At 37.6% G+C, this 21553-nt stretch overlaps 1 protein-coding gene across 2 annotated transcripts; it reads right to left on the reverse strand.

Moving 5' to 3' along the window:
- Positions 1-1227: 1227 nt before the first annotated feature.
- LOC121251914 (peroxisomal fatty acid beta-oxidation multifunctional protein AIM1-like) lies at positions 1228-19604 on the reverse strand. 2 transcript variants are annotated; one of them, XM_041151322.1, is made up of 18 exons: positions 19350-19604; positions 19185-19256; positions 18471-18533; positions 18310-18366; positions 18107-18174; positions 17927-18008; positions 17675-17730; positions 16771-17073; positions 16438-16524; positions 10346-10520; positions 9833-9954; positions 9402-9565; positions 8157-8411; positions 7726-7847; positions 7495-7616; positions 7194-7342; positions 6507-6645; positions 1228-1638 (listed from the first exon to the last, which is right to left on the reverse strand). In XM_041151322.1, exons 1-18 carry the CDS (start codon positions 19441-19443, stop codon positions 1594-1596), a joined length of 2175 nt encoding a protein of 724 aa, XP_041007256.1. In that variant the 5' UTR covers positions 19444-19604; the 3' UTR covers positions 1228-1593. The 2 variants fall into 2 exon arrangements, with proteins under 2 accessions (XP_041007256.1, XP_041007255.1); XM_041151321.1 differs by having other exon boundaries at positions 18465-18533.
- Positions 19605-21553: the final 1949 nt, after the last annotated feature.

Genomic DNA, 21553 nt, shown 5'->3' on the forward strand with positions numbered 1-21553 from the left:
TGTTGCAGCAATTGTAGCTTTTGTTATCACACATTCTATACATACTTTCCCAATTAAACACCTCTCACCTTTACGTTGAGCATTCTCATTGGCCTCCCCCTCTGATATTAATTGGTGTATCTTCCTCCTCCGTCAGAGACAATTGGCTCCCTTGGCCCTCAATCTCTTCCATTTTGCAATGAAATAACACTCACTCCACTTTGAAAATTAATAGGAACACACTCTTTCACCACCTCTGCATCTCAGAGCGAGAGCAAGAGAGGAGACTCTGATCGCTGGTTGCTTCTCCTTTAGAGCCACTCTTGATGGGGACACTAACATTTAAACATAGGTAAAATATCCTAAAACAAATATTGTACATATTAATTTTAATTAGATATCTTATGGTATTCACGCACAATACATGAGTGTTCGACTAGTTGCAAGTAATTGCTGTAACAGATCAATAATTCAATATTAAGATGTTTATCTTCTATTAGAATTAGAAAATGATTTATATATAATGGTTCACCTTTAATCCTCATAATCTTATAATTAAATAAGATTTAGTCAAATAAACATATTATTAGATAATATGAAAATTAATTATCCTCGAGTTAAACTTACTAAATGAAAAATGTATACATTTAATTTAATTACTAATTATTATTTTTTTTAAAAAAATCTGTTTTCAAGCTAATATGTAGGGCTAATAAACTGCTTACATGACAGAATTTAATTTAAATCTTACAAATCAAATTTTACTATTTAAGCAATGTGAATCATGTGCATTTTACACAGACTTGATAATAAAATAACTCTTATTTAAATTAAACTTACTAAATGAAAAACAGTATATTTAATTAAAGTAATTCGTTTTATTCAAAATTATTAACCTTCTACTTTTCTAACAAGTGCTGTTCTTTTGTTTTCACATAAGATACGAGTAACAACATATTTGAATATACTTAAGAAAACTCTTCCAAAATAGTATCATGAATTGCCGAACATGTAAGACATCTTTTCAATAAGATAACGGTGTTAATGTCTAACATTTTTTTTTTTTTTTTTTACATCTACTTCTACATATTACACCATAACCCCATTCTCTCATCCAGCCTCGTTCATCCATCTGCAAATTTATTTATTTTAAAAAAAATAAAGAATGATCCGAGAATGATAGAAAGTATTACATTTAGAAAATAGAATGAAAAAAATAGTGATGTGTATAACATTACTCATTAGTAGTTAATCAAACACCATCAATCCTATTGAAAAAACAATCGCATCTCACTTATTCAAATGACGCGTGACAACCTGGTAGATTGGGTTGGAGACATATTTCTCTAACCCGAAAAGAAAATCATTGTTCGTTCATCCGAGGGTGACTCAGGAGACAAATAAAAATAAAAATTGAAAAAGCGCACCAAGATGAAAGAAAGGGAGACAACAAACATTGAAATCAAGATCTTGTTTCTAAATATTGACAAATTTTTCTAAATATTGAAAAATTACTAGCCAACCAAACATGAGTTATTCTGCCCACCATGAAAAAGGAACATCTCTTCTCCTATTCCGTATGGATTTAGGTCGGATTGAATTTGAAGTTCCTGCTCACAAGCGTGACTTTGAAGCTGGAGATGATGAAGTAGGTGCACTCTGCGGAGAAAACAAGAATGTCAATAACAAATAGAGAGAGAGAGTTTTCTCTGCTTTCTACCACTTCCACTTGTAACCAAGTATTATCTTCGTTGGAACATAATCTCAGTGCTGGGAAATTTGCCTTTGCAGGAGAATGACAACACCATACATATTCAAAATGCCAAGGAACAAAGCCAAACCAATTAAAGGCAACTTTAAAAGTATAAGCTGACAGCCATGACGCATCAAAATTAATACCAGTGTCATTATCAATTAACCACTCCCTATCAGTGGCATGGAAATTGTAAATGCAAGATTTTCGCTAGGACTAGGTAACTAGATGGATAAAGATTACTCAATGTTTTTATGAGTGGATGAATGTAAAACACTTTGATTTTATCTATAAACATTTGAAGTGTATCTAAAAGTTATTAGATAATGTTTTAAATAAGTCTAGAGTGTATGTATCCAAATTCCAAGGAGTCTAGAATTATCCTGTGAAGAGTTTGAATGAAAACTACATCTGCTGAGAAGACTTAACGCCAGGTGTCAACAGTTGCATTAGCAGAGTTCTTCCGTCAGCAGAATCCTTCTGTGACTCAAAACTCCTATCAGACTCATTCCGTCAGCAGAATCCTACTGCAATTCAAATTGATTTTCAGATTGTTTATTTAAGGGATCCCACTGTTAGGATCTGTAGAGATTCAGTTTTTGGATATTTTCTAGAGCATTTTGCAGTGCATATTTTGGTGAAAAAATTCTTTAGAGAATTTTCATATTGTTTCTCTCAAAGAGTGTGATCGTTGATCAATATTGAAGATACATTGATCGTGATTTGGCCACTGGAGTTCCAAGAGAAAAGCCAAATATTTGAAGATCACCAAAGGTTTTGGCTACTGCAGTAGAGACAAACGGATCGTTTGTCAGGTCAAAATGTGGTAATACAATACATGGGTACTTGGGTAATTTCAATTGTCATCAGAGCATGGTTCACTCATTCGAGTGTGATACGTGCCCCTGTTGACCATATCGGGTTTTTTTTTTTTTTTTTTTAATGTCGGGGAACCTCTCTAAGGCAGGACTCTACGGACCCACCCCTGCAGAGTAAACCCTGGTCCCATGCACCACCCTCTAAAGTTTCCCTATACGAAACTAGTTCAATCGCTGGTTTTCACTAGGGAGTGTGACCCCTAGAGATTGTTTGCACCCAAGGGAATTTGAACCTTGGACCTAGGGGAGGGGGGGGAGGGGGGGGGGGGGGGGGGGGGGGAGCATACCCCCAAGCCTAAGGCCTTTACCACTTGAGCCAACCCCTAGGGGTTTACCGCCACACTTTGATGGGGAAAACTATGCATATTGGAAAGTTCGTATAATTCCTCAAGTCGTTGGATGAGCGTGTGGTATGCAGTTGAACGAGGATGGACTAAACCCAAGACAACCATTGATGCATGGACAAGAGATGAGATCACCAACTGCAATTGGAATAGCAAATGACTTAATGCTATTTTTATGGTGATATCTTTTGAAGAATTTAAAAGAATTTCCATGTGTGAGGTGGCTAAAGAAGCTTGGGATATCTTGGAAGTCACATTCAATCTCGGCGAGAATGTGGAAGACTCAAGAGTTGTGAGAAAGATCCTAAGATCTTTGCCTGAAAGATTTCACCCAAAAGTGACTGTCATAGAGGAAAGCAAGGACTTGGATGCAATTAAAGTTGAAAAACTACTAGGTTCCTTAAAAACCTATGAGTCTTCACTTCCTCAGACAAGAAAAGATAAGTCCATTGCTCTAAAAATTGTGAGAGAAGATAGTGAAGATTTTTTTGATGAGGAGAAAATTTAGAAAATTCATGTTTAACAAAAAGCAAAATGGAAAGCAAAAGAGAGGTAAGGAATTCTTTGCTAAGAAGAATGATTCTGAAAAATGGAATAAAGAGAAATCTGAGAAAAATGATAAAGTTAAGTGCCATGAATACTCAGGTTATGATCACATAAAGATTGAATGTCCAAACTTTAAAAAGAACAAAGGAAAAACAGTTAATGTCACACTAAGTGACAGATCAGATTCTGAAAATTCCAGTTCATCATCTGAGGATGAAAGTTCATTTATAGCCTTTTCTACAGCTATTAGTGAGATTCCTGAAATTATGTTAACAAACTCTGAAAGTGATGATGATGACAATGACTCGGAGGTAGCTTTAGTTGAGGCTGATCATGAGCTGAGTTTAAAGGAAGTCTATAATGACTTATGTGAAGAGGTGGTCAAGCTGAAAAAACTAAATAAGAAGCTTTACAACAAGCTCATAGCCGTGGAGAATGAAAAGAATAATCTGTCCAAGGCATTAAAAATTTCTAAAGTTGAAGTATCAAGATTGAACACTCAAAGATGAGTATTTGAAAAGGAATTGGAAAAAGTTCAAGAATACAAGAAAAAAACTGCAACTCGGAAATTAGATGAGATGTTAAGCTTTCAAAAATCCAGCTGTGATTACACGGGTTTGGGGTACATGACTTCCCAAAGCAAAGAACTTCAAGCTTCATCATCAAAATGTATTATCTTTGTTAAAGGAAGCCAAGGTGAGGATGCTCCAAAGAAAGCCGTGTCAAAATCTAACATTTCAAGAGCCTCTCATGAAAGATCAATGTCAAGGAAGCTTAATCGAGGTAAGTTTATTCCTACTTGTCATCATTGTGGTATTCTTGGTGAATTAGCAAAGTTTTGTCTTCTCAACAAATAAAAAAATATGCAAAGTGATATGGACAAGACCAAACTTAAAGCAAAATGGGTGGTCAAAGAAGATAGTGAGTGGATCTTGCCAAGAAAGAAAGCTATTGGTGTGTGTGACATCAAGTGAGAGACACTACAAACTTGCATTAGTTTAGGACATGCATTCTTTTTTTTTTTTTTTGCTCTATTTTTATTTTGCTGGTTTGTTTGGTTAAATTATTTTTCATTTCTTTTTACTCGTTTGTATCTCAATTTTTATTTTTGTTCAGTTGAGCAAAGTTCATACTTTGTGTGCCAAGTCTTGAGTACTCGGGTCCTCACACTTTCATTCCTTGAGCTGAAGCATCTCTCTATTTTGTGCAGTCAACTTTGTTTATGTTAACCTTATGATTCATCTAGACAAAGTCAAACTATAATGAACTGTGAGGAACTTAGTTTCACTTTCTTTATTATTATGTTCCATAATTGTTTAAAAGGTGTTCATAAAAGGGGGAGTTTATGCCTTAAATTCATCCATCTTAATCTATTTTTCAGTTCTAGGGTTTGGCGCACATGAAAAGTGGAGATTGGGATTTTGGTTTTGATTTGTGATGTTGGGGTTTGGATTATGAGTTTGTACATATGATGAAATGGGTCTATTGTAACCATGTATAAACGCTCGATTTTTTGGTTATGCCATTGAGCTTCTTGGATCCTATGGTATGCCTACCAAGTGTTTGGTTTTATGTCTCAACCAAGTTACCTCAATCATTTGCTCAGTATTTAACATGCATCCATATTCATACATCACGGTTGTATATGTGCATGGTTGAGTTAAAATCAGAAAGAGTTTTAGTAGTATCCTCATCTCAGCACACATAGACTTGATATTTATTTTTCTGATTCTGATGACGAGGAGGTTTGAGCCTTGTCAGATTAGTGACAAAAAAGGCAAGTTAGAGGAGCATTGGAGTAAATTGATTGTTTTGGTATTGTGAAATTTATGGAGAGTTAGAGTAAGTGTGTTGCCGAGAGGGAGTTGAATTAGTTCTGTTTAAGATAGTTTAATATTAAGGGGGAGAACTAAATACTGAACATGGTTATTAATGATGACTAGAACAGGATTTTAGTAGGTTTAGATTACGTCTAACCTTTGATTTTGTTAAGACTAATTTCAATTAATGTTCTATGTCATTTCTTCTCATTACTGTATTAAGATTTTCTTCACTTGATCTTGGTCTGCTGGTTGTTTTTATTTCAAGTACATACTGCATTCATCAAACTGATTTTTGTCACCAATCTGCCAAAGAGAGAGATTCTAAATGCAAGATTTTGGCTAGGACTAGGTGACTAGATGGATAAAGATAATTTGATGTTTTTATAAGTTGGATGAATGTAAAACACTTTGATTTTTTTTTTTTTTTTATAAGTATGTAAAACACTTTGATTTTATCTATAAACATTTGAAGTGTATCTAAAAGTTATTAGATAATATTTCAGATAAGTCGAGAGTGTACGTATCCGAATTTCAAGGAGCCTGGAATTATCCTGTGAAGAGTTTGAATGGAAACTACATATGCTAAGAAGACTTAGCGCTAGGTGTCAACAGTTGCATCAACAAAGTTTTTCGCAGCAGAGTCCTACCGTCAACAAAATCCTTTTGTGACTCAAACTCCTATCAGACTCATTCCGTCAGCAGAGTCCTACTGCAATTCAAATTGATTTTCAGATTGTTTATTTAAGGGATCCTACTTGTTAGGATCTGTAGAGATTCAGTTCTGGATATGTTCTAGAACACTTTACAGTGCATATTTTGGTGAGAAAATTCCTTAAGAGAATTTTTATATTGTTTCTCTCAAAGAGTGTGATCGTTGATCCATGTTGGAGATAGAGTGATCGTGATTTAACCACTAGAGTTCCAGGAGAAAAACCAATATTTGAAAATCGCTAGAGGTTCTAGCTGCTACTGTGGTAAAGACAAACAGGTCGTTTGTTGGGTCAAAACGTGGTAATACAATCTGGATAATTTCATAAATAACCACACTATTAAAGGCCCCTTGAAATTACAAGGAAACAAACAAGAAGCCGACCCATGAGGCATAAAAATTTATCACGATCAATTAACCTCTTCCTATCCAAAGGTTAAGTGGTGCATACAAAGAATAAAACAGATTTCTTACCAATGGGATGCCTCTTCTCGCTCTTTCTTCCAAAAACCTTGATGGTGTATAAAAATTTCCGTATAGTTCTGACCATTTCTTGAGACTTCTATAAACATGGTTAGGCCCAGCTGCATCTGCCCAAAAAACAATACCCCCACTGCAACAAAGAAATGATTGCAGTGAAATTCTTACACATGGCTAAGGAAATGTACGATTCAATATGATATACCTAAAGAGTAGATGCACAGAATCAAATTTCAATAGCCCATTTTGGAGTTTGGACAATAATTTTGTGAAACACCATAAATCCTCATTTCCAATAATGCAATACTAATGTTTCCAGAATAACCATCAGTAAAATACATAGCCTCTATATACTAGGTAACCTACTTTTCAGCCTTTTAGATTTCAAGCAGAGGACCGGATTTGATACATTTATTACACAGACAAGATATATGTGACTTATTATCATGAAGGAACAAGGAAAAAATCTCTGATAAGCCCTCACAGTTTGGCAGGAGGGATAACTCAAAAATGAGCAGACTGGTAACACATACAAATTTGTACCTACACTTGCTAGAACAAGATATAAAGCCTGATGAACAAAGTTCAGGAAGGAGTATATAGGAAAAGTTTGGAAAGGAATAAATGATTACTTGAAAGTCCAACTAGAAAGAAGGTAATAATGGTCAAAAAGTTACTCACCGGTAAGATGGAAAACTCATCCCAAGAACAGATGCAATGTCAAGGTCTGATGCTCGAACAACTATTCCTTCACCTAAAACACGACATGCCTCATTCACCGCTGGAAAGAGAATCATCTCCACTATTTCTTGGTCAGTAACAGATATAGACTGCCAGCATTAAAATAATCCAGCAAACCCATTAGTTGATTGTCTCACAGGGACTGAAAAAATTAAGTGTAACAAGTGGATCGCAACTTGAAGCAGTACTAAGTAATTTCATGGAAATGGAATGCTCGTGTATTGATGTGGAGCAAGAGTACCTTTCCACCAGGCATAATATTTGTTAGTTGTCTAGACTCCTCAATAATTGGTAGCACAGAGGGGTCAGGTTTTGGCTTGCTCCCCTTCTCGTAAATGTAGTATCCTTTTCCATTGTTTTTACCTAAAACAATGGAAGTGCATAGTCAGCCCAAATTATAAGACATAAAAAGGCACACAACGTCAGAACAATAAGAAATATTCATATGGGTGGCTATAGAAGTCATTATTACCATTTCTTCCACTTCTCACCAAAAGTTCAACCAATGGCGAGTTAAATGTGCGATCAGGGAATGCGTTAACCAATTCTTTCCCGGTTTCTAGGGCTACTCCATATCCTGCTAAGTCCTGAAGCCTGCAAGTCAAGAGCATCAAGGAATAGACATCATGGTTTGTTATTATTTGTTGGTTTAATTTTTGTGTCTTTCCATGAGGTGATGATGTAAAGAGCATTAGGGCTTAACCAGGAAGCTCAAGATACTTAAGCCTCTTTTGGGCCCCTGAGAACTGCTTTGCAGTGGCAAAAACATGATCGCCACAGGCACATATACACAAAAAAGTCTTCAAATCTTCTTAACCCAAAATGGCTGGGGATAGAACTTCATAGGAGACTTGTTTTTAACTGCCCTATATAAATGCAAAGCAATTAAGGAAAGAAGATTACTGGAAAGGACCCATTGGGAGGCCAAAGCTGCTGATTGCTCTGTCAATTCTGAACAGATCCACACCTAAATTTACCAGAACATGTGCGCCTTGAAAATATGGGAAAAATGTCCGATTGACCGCAAAGCCAGTGCAGTTACCCACTACTACAGGAACCTTCTTAATTATTTTCCCAACTTCCATGAGATCAAGAATAACTTGAGCAGATGTCTTCTCTGTCCTTACAATCTCCAGAAGAGGCATCACATGAGCAGGACTGTATATCAAAGATTCATGTTAACCAAATAATATACCAAATGCATCACGATCTATAGAAATGCCTGAATTGAAAAAAAAAATGTACTATAGCAGTAAAATAGCATTTTAATATCACTGGACAGCATGAAATTTTACTGCTGTTAATAAACTAACACCATGAATGATAGAATTCCATCATTATTGAATTCTAGGTATGCAACATGCTCAACTAACTAAAAAGGCATGCATGCCTCTACATAGTTTAATTGACAGACTAGAAGAGACTAACCATAATTCAGTTGAAAATATATTGAGAGAAAGCATTAGCCTCCTAGAAGGGGTTGGAACTTTTTTGCCTTTAGATGTATTATTTCCAACCAAACAAAACTTCAGGAGAAATGTTTTCTGAAAAAACTAGTGTATCCTGTGCTTTGATTTCATGACAGGGATCTTTTTGTCGTGCAGAAAATTTTGTTTGTGTCTCAGATCCTATCAATATTATACAGACTCTTAAGTGTTCAATCATATCAAAGACCACAGCGAAGAAGTTTGCCAGATTTGAGAACCTTCATGCTTAGGTCATTGTATGAGTGAACTAAGATCGACAACAACTCCTGTTTCAATTCCTCTATAGATTTTACTAGCGCTTGTTGCCCTAACCTTCCTTAAACTAGGCATTCCCCTTTATATACCCCTAGTGTACTTGGGTTGCAACCCTAGCTAATGGGTGGTATTGCTCCTTCAAAAAATTTGCTCTGTTGGATGAGCCCAACTATAGAGCTCAAGTAAACCACTATTTTTCAATTCCTCAATGAAAGATGAGTGAGGAAAAGTTTGTATCTACAGCGAAAATCTGAAACAGGATCTGCTTGGTGAGTCAGGTACTGACAGCAATTATTGAATACATACTCCTACAACTAAGAAGGTCCGTGGAATGCATATATATTAACCTTTACATATATAAAGCGGATGATAGCAAGCATGTATTACTGAAGGGAAATATAATAACCTGAAAAAATGTGCCCCTACAATGCGATCTTGAGAGCTGGTCTTTTCCCCAACCAAATTGAGATCAATAGTAGATGTGTTTGTTGCCAAAATGCAGTGGGCCGGGCAAACTTTCTCAATTTCACCAAATATTTTTTGTTTTAAAGGAACATTTTCAATGACAGCCTTCAAAATAGGATAAACCGAATAATGTTAAATGCGCAGCACTAAATATGTCATGGATTGTCCATTCATAAGACATATTACTTAAAGAAAAAAATGGGGTAGATGAACATAATGTATTGAGCAAACATGAACGGATAACACATCCACCAACTGCAGACTGAGTTTACCACCCATTTTACAAATGGAAAGTAGTGCTAGCACTGCCAGGATTTTGTAGGTTTAAAGTTCCAAAGTCGCACTACCAGAATGAGTTTAGAGAGAGCCCACCTCAATGACCATATCCACCTCTTTAAAGTCTGAGTAGTCCAATACACCTTTAAGCAGTGATAAGGTTTTTTCTGCCTTATCTTGTGTCAGCTTTCCTTTCGTTACCAAACCGCGAACGTTTGCTGTCACACAAATTACAAAGTCATAAGTTTCTATTGCATGGATATGGCATAGTCAGGATGCTGTTCTCGAACACCTAGTGCCAATAAAAAAAAAATTGTTTTGCGTTTTTTTTTGGGTGGGGAGAGGGTTCATTTTCCATTGTTGAAATATGTAACCTTAAAAAAATTAACAAACTACAATACACTAGCACGAATGCTTAAGAGTGAAGTATAAAAAGAAATCCCAACAGTCAGCTTTAACTTGAGTGTCTGTGTTTAGACAATACCTGATAACTTTTCTTCAATTATATCAGCTAACACTTCAGTTAATATAATTTAAACTATGTCCTTCATAAATGAAAGCAAACTGAACGAGAAAATAACATTGTGAATCTGTGAAAAAAGGAGCCACCTTCTATTGTTCTTATTCCCTTCAGAAGATATTCAGAGTTGACTTCCTTGAGAACAACATATATGTTGCCCAACATCAGAGCTGTAGCTATCCCTGAACCCATTAGTCCTCCCCCTATTACAGCAACTTTCTTTACGTGCCTTGGTTTAAGCCCAACATCAGTAACATTAGGTACCTGTAAAAGACATTGAAACAGGGGAATTAAACAAATGAATTCAATTTTGTCAACAAAAACCAGGACAAGGTTACTTAGGAAATTAGAAATTAAATTATCAGTACATCTCCAAAAGCTAAAAGAATTTACTAGTACACAGAAAGTATACAAAAGAGATGCCAATCTACAAGAAGTTAAAGATATAAGAAAGTCATGTAGATTTAGCCCATTAAAAGAAAAGAAAAAGGCAGATTGGATTGGGATTGGATTGGCTTGGGTTGTGCCAGAAGAGTTGTGGATCTATTTTACTCCCGGAGAGAGGGTTAGGTGGCAGCTCACAAATTGTAGCCAAGAAGCAGATGGTTCCTACCTACTTGCCTCGTTTAGTGAATTTACAAGGTTTTTTAGGACTTCAATTTTCTACAAAAATAGGAAAAGACATCTATGATGACCTTTGCTCAATAGCTTGCATAATAGAATATCTAATCTTTTATTTCTTTCTCATGATGGTGATCTATTGTTGGAGTTTTTTTTCAAATTCGTTTCTTAAAAATTACATGTAACTTTTTTTATGACGAGGAGTCCTTGAGACTGCAAATGCAACATGTCTTTTACCCAATCAAACCCTGGACAGTTGGACCTATGTAATGCATCCCCATCACACAAATTAGGTAAATTATTGGCTTTTCACCAATGGGATATTGCTTCCAAAAATTGTTTGCACCCAAGGGTTCGAACCTTAGACCTGAATAACAAAGCCCGACCACTTGAGGCAACCCCTAAGGATTAAAATTACACGTGCTCAAACTTGAATTTTCATTCTTCAATGACAGGACACTTATAGTAAAATTTCATATTTCCTAGGAAATTGATAACACTTCGCACTGATTATCAACTCTTCAAACATTCAAAATTAAGTGTTATTATAGAAAAAGGAAATTGTATATAGAAGGTAGAAACAGATGACAATACCACTTGTTAAAACATGTAAGAAAAAGGAGATGATTAGTGTTTCTTTGGATTTTTGGAACTCACTCAAAATAAGAACGTATAAGAGCCATCTTGTAACAACCCGATCAAATAGTATTAGGGATGAAATATGGATAATTTTATAGGGCTTAAATCAGGATTAATTGGCCATTTTGGATAAGCCCACAAGCTATAATTTTTTAGGATGACTAAGAATTTTATTTAGGCTCATAGGCCCAAAAGATTATTTTAAGGCCCGTCAAGGTTTAGTGGATAATTTTGGATGGCATTAGTAGGCTAATATTTTTGGAAGTCATTGAGATTTATCACGTAATCCTGAATAGAACACAAGCCCAAATTTATTATGATGGATGAATGGTTTTTTTGGGCCCAATAATTGGATTAAAGCCCACTTAATACTTATGGACCAAGTGAGCCTATTTAATTGGTTTGAGCCCAAGAATTTATTCTAAAAGCCCAATTGAGATTTATTGGATAATTTTGAATAGAACACGGGCCCAAAATTTATTATGGTGGATTAATGGTTTATATTGGGCTTAGTAATTGAGTTAAAAGCCCATTTAATATTTATGGATCAAGCGGGCCCTTATTTAATTGGTATTAGGCCCAAGAATTAATTAATGAGCACAAAAATATTTATTGGACAAGTTAGGTTCATTCTGAATTAGGGTTGTTAACTGACTTGGCCCATGAAATTATAGGCAAGCCCTATAATATAGGTGGACACATTTAAAGGTCCAGCGCATTTGGCAAATCCTAGGACTCATGGGACAAGCCCATAAAAATGGACTCTAACCCATGTGAAAGGCTCAACCATTGACAGTTGCGGCACCAAGCATCAATGTTTAGAGCTTTGGCCACGCCCACCTCCTTTGGAATCAAAACAAGCCCCCAAGTTGATGTTGATCTGCATTGCACCCACCGTAGCTTCATCCTTTCCCACGGAAAAGCAATTTCCAGCCCAGTCAAGCCATGGAGGACTCTGGCTGTAATCATGCTTGACACCACCTCTAGACCACGTGAAACCAACAAGAAGAATATCAAGGCCGTAGACACAGACCTTTGTGAACCACCACCACACGCTGCCGAACTCTATCTTGTACGACGGAAGCCGCCAAGCCCTTGCCTCAAGCCTCTATCCTACACCACCATAGACCCACGTCCCACTCTTGTTCCAGCCATGTTGCCGACCTAGGTCCCTGCACCGCGAATCACCTCCAGCCTCTCCCTCACGGTCACGGCAAACTCACTTGCACCGTAGCACATTGCAGCCCCCACCGCAAAGCAACCACCTACCTAGTCCACACAGTCAAGTCCTTCCCCTTCATTGCAACTTCATGGAATCCCTTGTTTTATACACCAATACACCAAAAACAGATAAAAAATTATACTCATAGCATTGCATTGAGAGCACCTCAAATTGGAACAAAAAGTGCCTACACCTCGTGGGTTGCCTCCTCTGCGTCTCAACAGGCTGCTGTTGCACCATGGCTGCACTGAAGAATCACCATGACACTGCCACAGACAGTGCCAATCACCACCGCGGACAGCAAAGCCAGCAACCTTTCTTGTCAAGACGCAACCCCACTGCACTGCAATAGAAACAGCCCCACCGTAAATCGCACCTCCACCACCTCCCACGTTCGCACTAGCAACTATCACATCCAAGTTTCACCCTGATGGGAGCTTCATGTACAAGCTGCTTCACGTTCCACATGGATGCAATGTTAGACCCCCACATCGAGTTGCCTCTAGAGATGCCGCACATGCCCTAGTCATGGTGGGGGCATGCCCCTTGGCTAGCCCACAAGCATGCCTTGGCTCGTGTAGTGACGCACGGGGCGCCCAGCATGTATGCATGCCTTGGCCCGCGCGATGACCCACACGGGGCGCCCAGCATGCGGGCCAGCGAGGTTAGTGGGCGCCTGCCCATGCGCCGTGCGCTCATGCGCGCAACAATGCACGCAACACTACAATGTGCGCCCAGGCGCGCGGCATTGCCCCAAGCGCCCATGCTCATTCTTATGCATCGCATGGCCCTACGCACGCCCAGGTGCCGCAAGGACATGCACTCACCCATGCGCCGCACAGCTTCCATGTGTGCGCGCGCGCCCACGCACAACACAACACAACACAACACAACACCGCCAGCCCACCTACCGCACATCAGCGAGGTTAATGGTATGCCCACCAGACATGCCATCTAGCGCACGGCTCCAGCCCGTGCCTTGCAGCCTAGGCCAGTGGCATGCCATCCAGCGCATGGGTTCGGCCCATCCCTTGCAGACTCAACGCCCAAGCCACCAGTTTGGGCAATGCAGAGCCAGCGCCCAGGCCACCAGCCTGGGCCATGCAGCACACACACATGGCTACCATCAGTAAGCCATGCCGCATCACCTAGCCATGGACCAGCCCGAAGACCACCATGCACCAACCTAGCCCACTATGGGCCCATGCATGCCACGGCCAAACTTAATCCCTGCCATTATCATTTTGTTTTATTTATTTATTTTAATTATTTATTTTCAAGGGACCTATTGGGAGTTTCCAACTTGTATTGCTTAAAAATAGGACATCATTCACTTGCTTTAGAATAAATTTCCTAGAGGGAAGACTATTGTTTGAGAGATCACAAACCGGTGCCATTGCACTTGGGCTTTCTGGGTGAAATTCGTGAATACTAAAGAAAGGATCACACCTTGCAATTCTTTGAATAGGTGTGATTCATTTATCTTATTCTTGCAACTTGGTGCAATTCATGAATCCAAGTTATGTTATCATTGTTATTATCTTTTGATCAATATATGAGGTTTATTCAACACTTATGCAATCCGTGAATCAATTGTTGAATTGTTATCTTTGTTCATTCAAGTTTTTAAGTATTTTTGCTTTTGTTCTTGAGTGTTCATCTTTTGTTCTTGGTGTTCTTCATCCATTTGCGCTTCCAAATCCATTAAACCCTAGAAGTCGACCAACCATTGTGTTTGTCAACTTTCCATAATCGTTTGCTTCATCCTTTTGCCCTAACCAAAACACAATACCCTTGCCAAGTTCAAATTCAATTTTCGGCAAACACTTGCCTTATTTGGATTTGACCTAGCCGCCCACTCCCATATCCATATTGGTGTTCCTATAATTTAGGAACCCTAGTTGACCATATTCACTTCCTTAGCCAGCCATATCCTCTCCATATTGAGTCCCAAGATTTTAGGAATCCTTCCTAAAATCTCTCACTCAATCAATCAAGCCATACACCTTGTGGCTGTCCAACCCTAGCCAACCATCACCAAACCCTAATCCCAAAACCCTAATTCCAAACCCCAGCCGTCCATCACCATCTTCCAAACCCTAAACCTAAATCCCAAAGTGGTGCCAACCCTAATTTCCCCCATTGCCATGCAGCCCTTTCACCCATTGAAGCCCATACACTTCATCATCTTTTCCACCATTCCATACACCAATTCAAGCCTAAACACATAACCTCACCTTACCCAAGTTGTCATCCTTGTGATCATTGTTCGAGAATGAAGCAAGAGAGGAACGGGCTTTCGATCATCTCAAGAAGATCCTAGGCGTGAAGATTATAGTGTTTAGGACTTGACCGAGGTCCCTAACATGCAACCCAGCCACGAGGTTGCACGTAGAAGCTGCCGCATGTAGAGGCCAACCACCATGGAAGCCCAGCCCCCCCCTCTCTCTCTCTCTCTCTCTTAGTTTCTCCCTCTATTTACACATAAAGCTCTCTCCCTCTGTACGTAACTCTTTTTCTCCCTCCCTCTCTATCCCTCTCTTGCTCGGTATATACCTATGTTTTTTATTTAGTTCTAATTATATTAGATTTTTATGTATGTTACGTGTGGATGATGTTCATATAAAAGGGTATGTGTTGTGAGTCTGAGGGTTAAGGTGTGCTGGCCGTTAAAGAAAGGAACAGACAAGTTTAATGAGTTATGCATAGTATATGTACCATATTTATGTTAGTATAAGTATTAAGTATGCACGCCTTTCAAGAAAACCCTATATTTGTTATGTTTACTTATGATAGACTACTTATTGAGTATTCGACTCATTTTTGTATATTTTTATGTTTTAACCACCCCTGGTAGGATCTTTTGGAGAATGGAGTTGCAGGACAGGACTTAGTTAAGGAAAGTGAGGCAAAGGCATAGATCATGTACAGAGCTTTAAGTTATGATTCTTATAGTACAAAATTTGAGAAATTTTAGTAAGGGCATCTGCAAACTCTTAAATTTTACTGAAATATGTTTTGATCAGTTAATTTTTTTATCATTAAATTTTACTGAAATTTGTTTTATTTTGAATTATAGAATCTTTTATACCTGGCGCTTCATTAAAGAAAAGAAAAAAAAAATAAACGCAAGGTTAGTCGCACTTCTGGTCCCTCTATTTTTTTTCAATTAATGTTATTCTTAAACCTAGGGGAATGGGGTGTTACACATCTAAGCCATATTAGCAATATGATAATTCACACATACAAAAAAAACATCATATCCCTTAAGAAGTCATACATTACTTTCCTTCCAATCCTATGAGCAAGCATTGCAATACATGATTAGTACAGAATGGAGACCTGGAATAGACAGATGCAGATAAACTATGAAGTAACAAGTCAGAACACACATATCTTACACAATTTGAACTATGTGGTAAATAGGAATATGTTTACCTGGCTTGACATGGCTAGGTAAAAGAATTGCCACTTTAAAACAAAAACCAATGAGCCCATATTATGCAACCCCATAAAGAATTATTGTCATAATTTTTATTAAACTTACACATTTTCAGCATGATTGAACGAAAGTAAAAGCCATTGCTTACCGAAAAGGGAAAGCCATTAGAATCCAAGCAAGGATCAAGCAAATCTGATAATTCCTAAATTGAAAATCATGGAAAGAGCCAGAGGGAGTCCCGGCATCACTTATAGTACCTTGGATGTTGCACGTTGGGCAAAAAAGGAATGGACAAGTCCTTTTGAAGTGTCTGATATGACCAACTCCCTAAATACTTTAGCCTCCTGCAATGATAATTTCATATTTAGGACATATATGAACAAGTAACAAACCAGCTCCTTAATCAATATTAAATTAATGACTTCCGGGTGATGAAACATGCTTACTTCAGCAAACAATAACAAACATCTCATTCCCACAGGAAAGACAACCAATATAAGTTTCCAGTGCCATAAAATAGCATATTTTTTTCTTCTTGAGGAAGGTAATTTACACACGTTAACAGTAGCTCCTAAAAAATCCCACAATACCTTTAGAACTCCGGTATATCCTCCATGAACAATTCCCTCCCGCATCACATCAAGGCAGGCCTTGTGCTGAGGCATATTTGGGGCAGTTTTTCTGGCTTGTTGTGTTGCAGTGTTTAATGCTTCATATGCTTCAGACAGGGAACCAAGCTTGTCTGTCTTGTGAAGGGAACGTATCCATGGCTTGCGCCTGTTTGTAATGTCTAAAGCCCATAGCCGAGATACTTTCAGTAACTCTTCAGAGGCCACAACAGCATCAATAAGACCCAGCTTCTTCCCTTCTTCTGACATGATCGGTTTGGACAACTGAAAACCATATTCAATCAGATGACATGACATAAAATGATAAAGGAATTAGAACACTCACCAAAGAGAGAGAAACTTAGAAGGTGTAGAGTATGGTCCCAGAAAAAACTATTCATACAAATACCATGTTTGGCGGTTTCACTCTTCCCACAGCATATTCGAGGAATTTTAAAGGTTAGCTAGGTACTTGCTTTCTATTTGAACATTCAAAGCATAACTAAACTCACGCTGGTTATTGCAAAGATTTTTTTTTTTTTTACTAGAGATTAAATTCAGACATTAAACCACCATCACACCACAAACTAGCATAAGCAAGACAATGGGAGGAAAAAAAGAGCTTATGAGTGTCCCTCCCACTCAACTATCCTTAAATAATTTACTAAGGCTGTGGTTTTATATTTAAAGTAAGCTTTTCTCAAGAAATCATCAGATTCTCAGGCAAAACCCTCAGTTTTCTCCCCATTTTTTTACTGCTGTAGCTTACCATGTCCAACTAGTATTAGTATGAGTAATTAGGTAAATTGGGAAATGTAGAAAGTCAGTTTACAAGCTCAAAGCAATTGGAAATGGAAAAGAAAATTTGAATGTCGAGGATGTTTACCAGCATCATTTCAACTGCCTTTGACAGCCCTACCAGCCTTGGAAGACGTTGTGTGCCTTACAAAATAACTGAAGTCTTAATAACTATATTGATAGTCATTTTTACATCTGTTCTGACCATCAACATAGTTGTTTTTTTTTTTAATTATAAAAAAATAAAACAATTAAAAAAAAAAAACAACTATGTTGATGGTTAGAACAGATGAAAAAATGAATATACATAACAAAATGTGTGCGCTGAATGTAGGTGTACCTCCAAACCCTGGAATAATTCCAAGTGTCATCTCAGGCAAGCCAAGTTGAGTTCTTGGTGCTGCGATACGTGCATGGGATCCCTGAAAGAGGCTAAATGGAATGAGGCAATGAGGGAGGGTAAAGAAAAGGAAAAGTACAATAAAGGAAACTGCTACTGCTTAACAACAAAAAGACATACCAGTGCCAACTCCAAGCCGCCTCCAAGAGCAAGTCCTTCCACAGCAGCAACTACAGGCTTTTTGCAATCTGTTCTTATGAAGAAACAAGATTATAAAGCCAAGAGTGAATTGAAAAAAAATGCTCAAATAAAAAGTTTGATTCTTGGAAACCAAAGCTTTTGCAAAAAAACAGAGTCCATGAGACCCAGAAGATTAAAGTTACCTTCAATTGTGTTGACCACAAGATCAACTGATACATCAGGCATGAGTGAAATATTCCCTGCCGGGTCAAACAAGAGCGATGCATCCTAAGTACTGACAGTGGAATCTAAGTTCTACCTATCTAGAGGTCAACTGTACAGGGTATGTCAAATTAACTCGTACCAGTCTCCTGAACCTTCTCGAAAACATTGATGTCAAACCCTGCAGAAAACCTCCCTCCTCTGCCTTCAATGAACAAATACCACAACCCCACCAAAACACAAAATCAGAGGTCAATTTCCAGCAACCAAATGCAAAACTCCCACATATTATTCTCACGAAAGAAGAATACCCAAAAAAATCTCAACAATATTCAAAATATCCACATGGCACGTATTGGAGCAGGGGTAATCACTAAACATATGATAATCACCAAATTGAATTTACTTCGAAGAAACTTGGGCCTTGTTTGGCTACAAGTTTTTTTCAAATTTTGAAAATTTCAAACTAATATCCACAAATTTTAAAGAAGTTTTCTAGTTCAACTTTTTGTTCAGTCATTATCCAACCACAAAAAACAAACCAACCTTTACAAATACCAAAACATAACTGCTTTTAAAAAATTACAGTGAAACAACTTTTCAACTCTACTCATCCACTGCCACACGAATCATATACTAAGCTTATTTTAAAAAAACTCTCCTTTCCCAAAATCCAATAGACGATACATATTAAGAAAATTCTAAAAAAATTTCATAATTAAAGGTACCCTTAGCACTTACAACTACTTCACGATCACCAACATAGAGATCCTTCAACCCGATCAAACGGTACAATGAACACCAGAAAGAAAAAGCAAACTCAAAAGGCATGGAATGAGAGAGCTCAAAAGGATACCAGTCAAAACGATAGCTTTCACATCATTTCTTCTGACCGCCTCGTCAAATTTCTCCTTCAACCCGACAATAACTGCACCGACAATAGAAAAATCTCAGCCAAAACAAAAACTTCATATATAATAAAAATACACGATTCCACAGAATCGAGAGGCGCGGAGCTCACTCTGAACGGCTAAGGCGTTAGCCGGCGGATTAGAGAAAGTGATTATCGCGACGCCATCGTTTCCGACCTCCAAGGTGACCTTAACCTCCGCCATACCTAGATATCGTGAAACGAGAGAACCAAGGGTTTAGACCTTTACCACACAATCGATGAAGATGAAGAAAACGAAGAAGCTCCGTCTATCAGAGCGTTACGCAGAAAGAGGCTAAGAGCCACTGTGAGTGTCAACGACTAAAATTAAGAGTAATGCTGCGTATCAGCCCTTCTTCACGGATCAGCCCTCTTCTGATCCGTAGCAGGCGTGATGTGTCTTTTTTTTTTTTTTTTAATGCAAAACCCATTACTCAATTCATCTATCTCTCTCTCATCAGCTCTCTCAGCTCGAAGGAAGCCTCCACCCAATTCTCCTTCAGTTCAATCCGGCGTCGCCATGCGCCGCCCAGCCTCACCACAGCCACCGACAACTTCTCCTTGTATTGTCGTACGCTGCCACCCAGACCATCGCACCTCCACCACCTCAAACCGACGACCACCTCTCATAGACCCAGCCACCACGAACTTCCATCTCCCTCTCCATTGCACAAGCTACCCATAAATGATGGGTTTTACACGAGCTCGGGGTCACCGACGGCCCTATCGCGGTCGTGCATCGGTTCTAGCTCCACCGAGCACCTCCCCTGACCACTGTGACTCCTCCTCGAGCTCCTCCGAGCCAGCCAAACCCTCGACCTCTCTCTCGCTCTCTCTGTCTCGCCCTTCACCTCTCTCCAACTCTCTCTCTCTCTCATCCATTAGCTCTCACACTCTCACCAGCTCTCTCACTCCTTCATCAACTCTCTATCAAAGCCTGCCCGGTACTATTTCGAATTCGAGCAGTAGGGGTGGGGGAGGGGAGGACGGGTGACGGGATAGAAGAGAGAGGAATTTCAAAAATGAAATGTGTGAAATGAGAGGGAAGTAGATTTTGTTGTGAGGATATTTTTATCATTTTACTATAGTGTGTTTTGGATGATCCCAAATAGGGGCTAATGCTAATATTATTTCCTAAAATTAATAATAGCAATAAAAAGTTAATAATAAAATAATGAAAAGTAGCAATAAGATATTTATTGTTATTTATTGATATTTATTTGTTGTTTTATGAGATCTATTGTTTTTATAGAATATTATTTTGCTCATAGTACTGGTTGTCGAGACTTATATGATTTAAGATATATAGATTATAATACAAGAATTGAATTAAAAGTAATGATGGATAATATAAAAGAATTTAAGAAAAAACAATAATTAATAAGACAAAATTATACATCAATAATGACTAACTATCATGTATATCAAAGAAGACAAGGGTTAATAGAGAAATGGAAAAATTATTGCAAATTCTTAAGAAATGAAATTAAAAGTATAGGATATCATTTAAGTATCCTTGCTTTATTAAAAAAAAAAAAGAGTAAAAAATCACTAATACAGATTTTTATAAAGATAACCCATAAGAAAATGAAAATGAAGTATATTAAAATATTTGTGTTGATAAGCCATGAAAAATCCATTGGTCAGCCCATTTATGCTTAAAGGCTTTAAGGGTGGTCTCAGTGGTGTTCCCTGAAGTTCTTGATCTACTTATTTCTCTTTGAATATAGGAAATATTTGCTTTAAAACATATCTCAATGAACTCTTTATTTAAATTTAATGAATCCACTACTAATATTCCTACAGAACCTGATAACATCAACCAAGAAGATTATAGTATAATAGATATAGAAATGAATTTACAAGATTGGACAATTTCTAATATTCCAAAAAATCAAATATACAAGCACTCCACTTTTTCTTCTAAATTATCATTTCTCACTAATTATACTATTAAAACAGTAGAAAAAATAATTAAATTAAATAATGATTATGAATCATTACAATTATTATCAAAAGAAGTTACAAAACATCATAAAGAGCAGAAATATTCTTTCATACATATTGGATTAGTACAAGTGGCTATAAAACCACTCACTAGAAGCAGATTAAATACCTTAATATTACTCTGTCTAAGAGACGAGAGACACTATAATTTTTATAATTCTTTACTTGGTATGGTAGAATTAAGCTTGTTCTAAGGTCCATTTTATTTTTATTGTTATCCTAATTATTCTCTTTCATTATTTGACACTAATATCTTATATGTTTTAACATTAAATATTAAAACAAGT

Source organism: Juglans microcarpa x Juglans regia, chromosome 2S, assembly GCF_004785595.1.
Source record: "Juglans microcarpa x Juglans regia isolate MS1-56 chromosome 2S, Jm3101_v1.0, whole genome shotgun sequence".
Classification (NCBI taxonomy): Eukaryota; Viridiplantae; Streptophyta; class Magnoliopsida; order Fagales; family Juglandaceae; genus Juglans; species Juglans microcarpa x Juglans regia.

What these genes read in the sequence shown, in the direction of transcription:
- LOC121251914 (XM_041151321.1), bottom strand. Translation starts at nt 19,443, where the DNA reads ATGGCGGAGGTTAAGGTCACCTTGGAGGTCGGAAACGATGGCGTCGCG. An exon ending in AATTATTCCAGGGTTTGGAG is followed by an intron (nt 17,731 to 17,926) that starts GTACACCTACAT and finishes TTATTTTGTAAG; the next exon opens with GCACACAACGTCTTCCAAGG. An exon ending in CTCCCAATGGGTCCTTTCCA is followed by an intron (nt 7,848 to 8,156) that starts GTAATCTTCTTT and finishes CTTGACTTGCAG; the next exon opens with GCTTCAGGACTTAGCAGGAT.